Source organism: Nematolebias whitei, chromosome 23 (genome assembly GCF_014905685.2).
Source record: "Nematolebias whitei isolate Nwh7 chromosome 23, NemWhi1, whole genome shotgun sequence".
Classification (NCBI taxonomy): Eukaryota; Metazoa; Chordata; class Actinopteri; order Cyprinodontiformes; family Rivulidae; genus Nematolebias; species Nematolebias whitei.
Window position 1 is genome coordinate 11,373,204 of NC_056520.1, and position 11,788 is coordinate 11,384,991.

Here is an 11,788-nt window from a genome sequence, read left to right on the forward strand (position 1 = left end):
AGTGTCCAACTAGTCCCCACAGAACTGGAAAGCAAATAGTGTCCAACTAGTCTCCACAGAACTGGAAAGCAAAGAGTGTCCAACTAGTCCCCACAAAACAGGAAAGCAAAGAGCATTCAACTGGTCCTTCTCTCTCCAAGACTAGAGAGCAAAGAGCATCCGCTTAAACCCCAAAAAGACAGGTGAACACAAAGTATCTGTCTGTACCCCCTCCAAGACTGGAGAACAAAGAAAGTCCACCTAGACCCCACAAAGACAGGAAAGAAAAGAGCATCCATTTAGACTCCTACAAAGACTGAAGGGCATAGAGCATCTGCCTGGACCCTCTCCAAGACTGGACAGCAAAGAGGCTGCATCAAGACCCCCTTGGAACCAAAACTGGTTTAGATAATGTATCCTGAAGCATGCACAATAATCCAGGTAGAAAAATCTAACAAAGTTAAGTCAGGTTCTCTGGACGGATGCTTCTTGTTGAAACGTTTTGTCTTTTAATTCAATTTCAATTCAGTTTATTTATATAGTGCCAAATCACAACAAAGTTGTCTCAGGGCACTTTACAGAAGCATTCACATACATAGAAAACTTTACTAATTGGCCTTTCTATCTAAGGAATCCAGCAGACAAGTTGAATCTTGGCTACGTTGCAGTCTCCCATCCTGAGCAAGCACAGTGGCAACAGTGGATAGGAAAAACTTTTTATTTTTTAATCCAAAAGACCTTGTCAGACTTCAACTGACCAAGTGTTTTGGATAAAAGACGAAACATTTCAACAAGAAGAATCCGTCCAGAGGGTGGAGATCAGCTCAGGCTGAAACAATATGGAGTTTGACTCAGGTGAGTGGTGATAGTTGGGAAGCTTTGGCGCAGAGGCAGAGAGCTTGGCGGAAGCAACGAGTGACTTGGACTCTTTGAAGTGTTGCTTGCCTCAAGAAATTTTGGCTGCTCCCACATTAAGCTCAACTCAGAATGGTCCAAATAAATAATTTACAAAAAAAACATAACAAATTAAAATGAAATTTGTTTGCATTGTGTACATTTCTGACTACAACTGTAGGTTTTTGTTTACGTTGCTGCAAATAGATAACCTGTGCACGTATGAAAACTGCATCTACAGTACATTCAAGACTGTCCTGGTAGATGGCTTTTCCTTACTACTGAAATAATAAATGGTTAATTTTTGCTAAATCAAAGACAAGTTGGCTAAGCAGCTATTGTTGATCTGAGGAAACACAAGATGTGCTTTTGTCAGTGTCAATAAACACAATGGCAGCTATACTGGAAGTCAAAAGGTGATGATAACAGGGCCTGACAGACAGCCAATCAGCTGCGCCATTCATTTTGCGAGACGAAATTCTGGATGGAACTACAGTGACGGGACCAGACGGCCAGTCCTTCTGAAGTTAGCACCTAACCAGATGCTTTGGCTCACACGCGTCTTTGTTCTGTAGTGAACGCCAGGACACCAACACTGTAGGGTATAGCAGGGGTGGCTTACTAGATCATCTGCATGTTTTAAATAGGAACGATGAAGAATTTTTACAACAAATAACATACAAAACAAGAATCTGATGAAGGATTTACTAATTACTAATTTACGTTGGCATAGACAATCTGGTAGGCGTCAAAGGTCAATGACAATTTAGTTTCGGATTGAGTGGTACACTTCCATAAGGGTACATTCCCTGGTCATTTACAGTCTATTAGTAAAACAGAGGGGAGACTTGTTGTTGCAACTTTTTTGAGGTGTGTTGCTGCCGTAAAATTCTAAAATACCCCATTTAAAAAAAAAACAGGCACAATTTCTTTGTTGAAACATTTGTTTATATGCTCAATTGTGAATAATACGGGTTAGTGAGTTTTGCAAATAACTGTGTTCTGTTTTTATTTACATTGTACACAACTTTGTCAGAATTGGGCTTGTATGACTCCGTGCGTGTCGGGGAGTGGGATGACTGGATATTAAGGTCTGTTGATGGAGTTCATAGTGTTCTTTTATGCCTAAAGGCTCGCAGCTGATGGTGTACACAGGGACACGACGCGGTCTCTCGTGGCAACGAATTTTGCCTCAACAATCCCACACTTCTTTTGTACGATTCTAATTAGGTTACTGTGGATACGGGGAAAAACTACTCGGGCAGAAATGGACTGGATGAGGTGGACTCGAAGGTAATTTCAGAATTTGGTTACGTAGGAACTGAAAAAGAGGCTCAGTCATCACTGTTGTATCGCCATCTGCTCTCCATCTCACACCATGGGTCGCTCTCTTTCACGTTCTTCCACACACATTGTGTCATCAGTGGACATGCCATGTAAGAAGCAGATGAAAGGCTGAATGGTGAATCAGGCAATCTGTCCACGATGACAGACTGTAACGCATCTCAGTCTATCAGTTTCAGAACTTGTCAACACCCGCTGGTATCCAGCTTTCCCCCCCCCCCCCCCATCATTGTATTTTCTCCATTTATTTTCTGTGGGGGATCAGGTAATGTGTGTTTGCCAAAACTACGTATCCAAATTGAAAAAAAAAACAAAAAAACATCAGGTATTCTTCACCTGGCACCATACCTTCCCAACAACTTTAACTTAATCATCTTTTTAAATTTATTCCACAATCGTACTCCCTGAATTACAACGCAGCTCCTTCAGACTAGTTCTAAATGGAGGTTTTACAAACGTTTCCATTCCCTTAAGGTTACAATGACTCTCTTTTTTTAACACATTTTAATTGAATATTTGGGGGTAATTTTTTTTATGAGCTTTATACACGATTTGTAAAATACTATATTCAACCAAATCATAAAATTGTAATAATTTCAACTGATGAAATAATATATTTGTTGGGTCATTTCCTACTAATAATTCTTATAGCTCTTTTTTTGTAAAATAAAAATAGGGGTTGTAATTATTTTGCATGCTTTTCCCCAAACTTCAATACAATAGATTAAATATGGAACAATCATTACATTATACAATATATACAAAGCTTTGTCATTCAAAACCTCTCTTACTTTATACAGTAATGCAATTGATTTACTATTTTTATTCTTAAGTAATTTACATGAGATTTCTATGTCAGCTTCTCATCAATAACGACACCCCAAATTTTTATTTTATTAACTCTATGAATTTCAATACTGTCAATTTTAAATGGGACTTCAATAATCATATTACTATTACTAAATATCATGTAGTTTTTTTTTCCCTCCAAATTTAAAGATAACTTAAGTTGGAACCAAGTTCAAAAGCCCTGACATATCAACTTGATCATTCACATAGAAAATAAACAACTTTGGTCCCAACACAGAGCCCTGAGGAACTCCACATTCATTAACACAAAATTCTGATCTTGCATCGTTTACCTGTACAAACTATCTCATATTATTCAAATAACTGGATATCCACTGTAGTGCTAATCCTCTAATGCCATATTTATTCAGTTTTTCAAGGAGACTGATGTTGTCAGTAGTGTTGAAGGCCTTTTATAAAACAACAAAAACACTTACACAATACTGTTTTTGATCCACAGCTGTTATCTTTTCTATTAGTTCCATGAGAGCCATTGATGTTAAATTATTTGCTCTAAACCCATATTGACTATTACTTAAAATATTCTGTTGATCCATGAATGATATACAGCGCTTTATGGAGGAATGCTACTGTGCCCTATAGACTGACCAAAATCTGAATCCACCAATCATTTAGTAGCTGTTCCTAAAGTTCCTTAAATCACATTTCAAGATCTTTATTTGCAGCTAGCTGCATTTTCAGCTGGACTTAATTTCAAGGATATTTTTTTAGGCCCTAAACAACAGTTTTAAGGCTGTCAATACGTAAACTTTAAACCACTCTCACTAATCGCGAGCAGATGTGAGAAAACCTATTCTGAGAAATACATCAAAGCAGGAAGCTCAATTAAGAATAGCATGCTATGAGTTTTGGTAGCAAAGACTAAACTTGCCAAAAATAATAAATAAAAAAAAACTGAACAATTCCCCTTAGATAACGATGGGTGAAATGACTAAGAAAACACATCTCTCCGTGGAGCAGACGTAGTTCACTGTAGAAACATCATTTAAAGTTCACTGGGTCACAAAAAGTGACCCAGTGAACTTGAACACTAAATAGGTACTTTAAAAAATCAGTACCAAATATCATATTTTCCGGCCTATAAGTCGCAACTGTCCAAAAATGTCTAATAATTTGAAAAAAATCCATAAATATGTCGCTTCGCCGTATACGTCGCATCTATTATGCGTCACCACTGACGCGTCGCATTTGTTACACGTCACCGCTGACAACCCGGAAACGTGGGCCGGTGTTGTGCCAAAAATCGATTGGCTGCCAAATGGCGGCCTTGGGAGCGTGCACAGGAGGACTTTAACAAGAATTTAACAAGATTAACACCTAGAAATAATTACTTGTTTGCTCGACTTTATAGTAAAGGTGTGTCTCAGTTGAAATTTTACTTAATAAATGCACTTCAATGGTCAAATCAGCTTCATTTCGCCGTGGCGGCACAGCGGAATGAAGCTGATTTGACAGTTGCTCCAGCTGGACGAAGGTGAAATTCTATGGCAAGCCGATTGTGTCATTAATAGCAACTTTTACTTATTACATGACACAACAGCATGCCATACTACTCGAATGCCATCTAGTGGCTGAAAATGGTAGTGTTCAATATTTGCAATGTCAAAATGAATGAAAACGATCATATCTCAGTCAAAAATTGGTTTATAAATATGGGGAAAAAATCCATACATAAGTCGCTTCGGCATAGAAGTCGCAGCGTATGCAAGTTCGGCAAAAAAGTGCGACTTAAAGACCGGAAAATACAGTAATTGTTTTCTTGTCAATCAACAGCAGTAGGACCAGTGGCTTTCATAGTAGTATACTGTATGCAGTAGTAGTAGGGTGGGCAGTTGATGAGTAGCCACTCACTTGAACCATCCAAATGCATCCACATTTTTGGATCCACAAATTAAAATAATAATAATAATAGTATATAAACAATCTATCATAATTTTTTCGTCTATGTATACTGAACTCAAAGATCTAAGACCTTTTTTATGTACGTATAAGGCCCTTTTCGCTGAAGTACTGTTCACAAATTTGTGTAGATCTGTGTTAGTGGGCACTTCTCCTTTGCTGAGATAATCCATCCAGCTCACATGTATGGCAAATCAAGATGCTGATTAGACAGCATGATTATTGCACAGGTGTGCCTTAGGCTGACCACAACAAAAGGCCACTGTAAAATGTGCAGTTTTATCACACAGTACAATATCACAGATGTTGCAAGTTAAAAGGGAGCATTCAATTGGCATGCTGACTGCAGGAATGTCCATGTTCGGAGAATTTGGAGTACTAGGAGACCCAGTGACCCTCATTTGGTGCAATTATCTCAATCTCGTCATTCAGCCTGCATCCTCTGTGATTTATCCAACACCTTCACTTCACCTTCATAATCATCTTTGTTTTCTTCCCTAGTTTTTCTGTGCAAATCTGGTTTGTCTTTGTTAATGTGCCATGTGCTACCGGTAGCATTGATACACACATGCTATGTGTCACTGCCAGTGTGCTCCTGTTACAGTATAAATAAATGTATTATTCTGTGAGAGCATAAATTCTGTTTTCTCAAAAATGATGTGTAGTGGAAATATATATAGATTTTTTAATAAATAATTACTATAACTCTTTTGTGTACAGTAGTCCCTCGTTCCGTACCCTGAAGACCCGCGATAAGTGAAAAACCGCGAAGTAGGAATAGTAGTACAAGTAGTAAGCAGTAGTTTATTTTATTATTTATATAGATATATATTAAAGCGTTTTAAACCCTTCCCACACTCTTGCAATATTATAAACAATGTTTCTAAACTCTAAACATTCTAAAAGAGCACAGAATGTCATGATTTCAGCTCCCTGCCTCCTCTGCTCTTTGCCACCGCAAGCGCTCTTGGCCACGCCCACAAAGTTTATCCTACAGCAGTAAGGGCTGCACAACGCTGCAGGAGGAAGCTTTTTCTGCTGCTCTGGGCTGTACAGAGGTGCAGCAGGTGCTAAATAATTCAAAATAATTTATTTTAAATAAAAATTTCGTGCCGATGTTGCGGCTCGTCCATCAATCAGTCAGTTATGTGTCATGTCCAATCTTATTTTGAAAAACCGCGATAGAACAAATCCGCAATAAACAAACCGCTAAGTAGCGAGGGACTACTGTATATTGTAACTAGAGAAATTGCATTTCCTGCAAAAGTGCAGTGGGAATGCTGAAAGACTTTGCCTAAATTTTCAAGAAAAATGCTAAAACTGTTAACTGTTAAAGTTAACGCAAGAAAGCAAAAGCTAAAAGTAGTCGTATGATGCTATAACCTAAATGAGCAGTAGCAAAAAAGAATAACGATTTAAAAAAAAAGAGCAGTGCTGTGGCTAAAAGATAAAAGTAGCAAAGGGCAAATGTTCTAGTAAAAGAAGAAAAAAAACTTGCTAAATTTAGCAAAGCATTAGCTAAAAGTAGCAAAAATCTAGCTAAAAGATTTAAGTATCAAAACACTATCCAAAACTAGTAAATTGTTAGTTAAAAGTAGCAAACGCTAAACAAAAGCTAAAAATAATTAGAAAAAGGAGTAGTGTTAGAACTTCTTAAATTAGCGTTGGTAGACAGCGTTAGCATTGTACAACTAGTATTAGCGACAGAAGATTAGCAGTAATAAAATTACCATTTGTTGTAGCAGAATTTTCATCAGTGTAATTGGTATTGGTAGAAGTCGAATTAGCATTAGCAGTATTCCCATTAGCAGTAGCAAAATTGGCGTTAGTAGTAGTAATATACTGTTTGTTTTTTTATATAAAGCTCTGATATTACCTTTATTGTGAATTAAAGCTATAAAGACAATAATTTACGGTGAATTAAATTGATTTGAATTGGATACACTGATGCAATTTTTTTATCTCAACATTGTTGATATGGTTTATTAAATTGGTTTAAGTCAGCTTTAAAGCATTCTAATATTTAGACTATTTACTTTAGTAAACTTAATGAAAACACTGACGGTGGACTAGATATCAAGCAAACAAGACTTGCCTTAGTACGTTTGTTTCTTTCTCTCCCAGATCTCCGTCAAAGAACATTTGAAACAGCTTACTGATGCTCACAGGGACTTTGGACTTCCGCATGGTGAGTAAAACCCACTCACACGTAGAGGAACAAAAAGTTAGTTTTCTGGTTTTCAGCGTCTGACAAGGATTTTGAAAACCGATAGTGATGGTTAATTTTGGAACTGGAAACCGTGCGTTTTTAATTGTGTCCATACGGTTTTTATTCAACAGTCTTTGAATTCATCAGTAATTGTTTGAGTTTTCTTTGAAGATATAGTCACTGTCTCATTTACCCAGTCCCGTCTAGATGCTCCACCTAGCGGCCACCTCTCCAAACACAGGACTAGCTTTCAGCAATTTGTGCTTCTCATCACGTTACTATTTTGTCCTTCACTCTAGGAACACGTGTCATACAACAACATATTATGTAAAGGCAGAGAATGCATCTTTACAAGTGCCCAGGAGAGTGACAGATCCACATTCACGTGGAGTACTAATCATCAGTCTACGCAAACACCATCCAGAAACTCCATCATCCTCTTTGAGCCAGAGTTAAAAATAAACTGAGGCAAAGTAGAAAACTGTTCCACGGTCAGATAAATCAGAATTCGAAATTCTTTTTGGAAACCATCGACGCCATACCTCCATACTAAAGAAGAGACGCACCAGCCGGCCTGTTATTAGCACACATTTCAAAAGCCTGCCTCTCTGATGGTAAGGGTTAGTGCATATGGCACAGGCAGCTTACACATTTAGAAAGCCCCATCAATGTAAAACGGGCTTTAAAACAAAGTATGCCCTCATTTAGTCAAAAATCTAGTAAAGAATACCCAAGACTGTTGAACGAGAATCATACGTCAAGACAAAAACAGGGAATGCTTCATGCCATGGGAAACATGACCATGTTCCAACTTTTTGCAGATGTATTGCCGTCATCAATACAATTCCTTAGTTTCAACATTTAATATGTTTACTGTGTTTCACTGTAAATAAAATGTAGGTATATAAGATTTGCAGATCCTTGCATTGAGTTTTTATTTACATTATACACAACGTTCCATCTTTCTCAGATTTGGGGTGGTACACGCAAAATGTAGATTGTCTAAAACGTAGCACTCAAAAGCTATTTTACTACTTTTCTGTTGTGGCAGTTATTAAAACGCAGTTGAATAGAACATGAAAGAAGATAGGAGCAGTGATCACCTGTAACGACCTATTCATCCGGTTCGCTGTACTCCCTCCCAGATGTTTGGTACAAATACTTTCACTGTTACGCCCCAGTTCTTTGTTTCCGTTTCTCAAGTGGCGGGAGAAAGCGGTTTACTATTGTTGTCTTAGTGTTTTTTGTGACACTCTTTGTCTCTTGTGTTGTTTTTCAGCATCTGTAGAAAGCCCATTTAAGCAGGGCATCTCTCCAAACAATGTGCCCTATTACATCAAGTAAGTACCGATCGCTGATTGTTGGACTGACAGGTTTTGGACTTTTTGGAAACACTTGTCTATAAACATAAACTAGTTGCAAAGAGTGAGTTTGGTGTTCTTTTTATGTTTTTTGATTGGTACAAAAAGACTAGCAGTAGCTTCAAACCAGTGTTTTCTGTACTATGCTTCTCAGCCCCAAACTATCTAGAAAAAAGAAACAGAGAAATTGCTGTTCACTGTAATTTTCAACTTATTAAAGAAGAGGGGATTGAGTATTTTGATGATGGAAGCTTTCAGCATTGGAGTGGTCCACGTTCTGAGATCAGTTAGTGGAAGTAGAATGTCTAATGCAAAATTAGCAATGACAGTGGTTAGGAATTTATCTTGACTAAGGTCATAGCATGATTACGTTTATTTATTTATTTTAGGGATTATAACATTTTTTATCTCTAGATATGTTATTTTTATCTTAGATGCCATCCAATTATAAAAAAAGCTCAAGGTTACTTCCCACTTAAACTAGCACCCCATCATCAAGAAGGCCTACATTCAATCCCCCATGTGCACCACATAAAATACCCTTTGGATGTACCTCCCTCAGTTACTTTCAACAAATTTCATTAAAATCTGTCCAGTGATGCAAAAGCTATGTTGTTAACAAATATTTACACCCAATTAACTTTTTGGGTCAGCCTGATTCAAGATGGCTTCCACAGCTCATTGACCTTAGCCAACACTAAAATGGGTATAACTCAGTTTTACAGATGTTGAGCTAAAATTTTGTGCGGTAGTAGCTGAGAGTCATTCACAACACGTACTTATTGTGTGACGTGATATTCCATGATTGGGCTAAAATGTTTTCAAGGTGGAACCAAAATGGCTACAACTTCATCTTTCCCCAACATAGGATGAGTCTATTACTTTGGTATGAAAAGCATTGGACCATCATTGTTCATTTGAGGAATTCTGTATGGGGCATTATGAGGTGATGCTTGCATTTTCACCATGTACTTGGTCCATGACACTACCATGCTTGGTACACTGTTGACTCCTTCAATCATACTTATTTTCATTGTGACCCAATATAGTTAAAACCACATATTTACATACTGTATACAAAGACAGATTTTTGTCCTACCGTCTGACATTAAATCAGACTAAACCTTCTTTTAGGTCAGAAAGGATTTTCAAAATGTATTTCTATTTCTCAAATTTCCATATAATGAAAGAATTGTTTTCTTGTTGTCACAAATTCACTTCTTAGTGTTTGGTAGCATTGCTGTTAAACTGTGAAATGTGTCAAAGATTTTTGGCTTCTTTCCGCAATCTTCTCACCGCAGTTTGCAATTATTTTGTCTCATTCCTCCTGACGATCTGAGGATCAGCAAGGTGAAAACAAAGGTGCTCAGAATAAACACCACAAACAAAGTACCTGTTATAATCGAATGGCAACGATTGTAAGATGTAAATGAGTTTACGTATCTTGGAGCAATTGTGAACAATCTTGGAGGTACTGACAAAGTTGTCCTAACAAGGAGAGGGGAAGATGAGAGCAACATTTCTTAGACTGAAGAACATCTGGACATCTAAAGAACTCTCAATGAGAACTAAGCTTCATGTATTTGCATCTAATATGCAATTGGTCCTGCTGTACGGTGCAGAAACATGGAGATCAACCAAGAAGATAGCACAAAATCCAGGTCTTTGTGAACTACTGTCTAAGAACTTTGGGAATCTGCTGGAAGGATAGCGTTAGAAAGGAGGATTGATGGGAGCTTACAGGGGGAAAACTTTTAGCAAGTCAAATAGTGAGAAGAAAATGGAGATGGACTGGACATACACTGCAGAAGCCTACCAATAAAATCGCATGGCAGACTCTTTTCTGGAATCCAAGAGGTAAAAACACTTTGGTGGCCGATGCTCCGCAGGGGGACATGAGCCTAACCTCTTGAAAGAATTGGTGAAATGGAGTCAGGTTTGTAGACCACCTTGCTCTCACACACTTTTACCCTATTTATTCTAGTGGCAGGTGTTTAAGACTTGCACACGAATGCTTTAAAGGAATCCCTGACATTTATACACGATTGTCCTCTGTCATCATTTATAAATAATTATTTGGTAGCGATGTCAGTGTAACAAGTCCAGGGCAGACCTTCCAGATCTTTGTATCCTCACTGCATGTATAGAGAATCTCACAGATGGCAGTGCAAGGCTGTAAACTGCTAGTAGTTTCTCTTTTGTTAAAGCCTACAACACTATTTCCCAAGTCAAAGAGACCCTGACCACCAGCAGCCCCCTCTCTCTTCTCCGCTCAAGAAAAAGTAGCTTCTTAACCTCTCTTATTCCTGTCTTGCTTTTCTCTTCCTTTATGTTCTCTCTTTCAACCCCCATGGCCTTGACAGGGAAAATATGTCACCTTTTTTTACTTTCTCTGTCCCTACTTGTCTCTCTCTCTTGTCAGAGAGGAAGAACCCCCCCTCAGAAGATGTCACGGTTTTGCTCCCTGAAATGCCAAGAAAGGGGGGGGAAGGGAGTTAAGAGAGTTTTATCTCTGCCTTGTATAGCTGAAACAAATCAGAGTTTCTGAGTTGCAGGCAGGATTAAACAGGAAGTAGGACAAGTGCTTTTCCAAAGTAAAGGTACCAAACATAGCCAGTGAGATTTGTTTTATTTGTCAAAGCAAATGAACCCCTTTTGCTACCCTTGGGTCAGAATTATACATTAGACCTCAAGGGTCATTTTGATCTAAGGGCAGTGGGAGTGTTAAGCAACCAATTGCCTGTGGGGCCAATTTAACCATGTGAATTCTAGTGTTGTAGTACTCGAGACTGGTCTTGGTCTTGAGACCAGTCTCAAGACCACTTTTTGATGGTCTCGGTCTTGTCTCGGACTCAATCACATTTGGTCTCGGTCTTGGACATTGAGGACTCTGGATTTTAGTCAGTCAAGACCACAACTGTGGAAATATCACTAAACTGCCAGAATATTGTCCAGTTTATTTGTCAACATCTTTGTTTTTATTGGATGAAAAACGTACTAGTTCAAATCCAAGTGATATCATGACTCAATGCTAAATACATGTTTTTGTTACTGCTGTCATGCCCTCCCCTTTTCAACTTAACTTTTTTAGGTGTATATCTACTTTTATAAAAATATTTTATCTTTTTTTTTTTTATTATTATTTGAGGTCTTGACTTGGTCTTGCCCTCCCTCGGTCTCAGACACTAAAAGTCTTGGTCTTGTCTCGGTACACTCTGGTCTTGGTCTTGAC

At 38.1% G+C, this 11,788-nt stretch overlaps 1 protein-coding gene across 3 annotated transcripts in view; it reads left to right on the top strand.

Moving 5' to 3' along the window:
• The window catches only part of dmd (dystrophin), a 274,434-nt gene that overhangs the window by 211,289 nt on the left and 51,357 nt on the right, over positions 1–11,788 (top strand). For all 3 annotated transcript variants that reach the window (XM_037696602.1, XM_037696599.1, XM_037696600.1), the window contains 2 exons: positions 7,111–7,174; positions 8,475–8,535. In XM_037696602.1, coding sequence (XP_037552530.1) covers positions 7,111–7,174; positions 8,475–8,535 — 125 coding nt within the window. The remainder of the gene's footprint in view (positions 1–7,110; positions 7,175–8,474; positions 8,536–11,788) is intronic.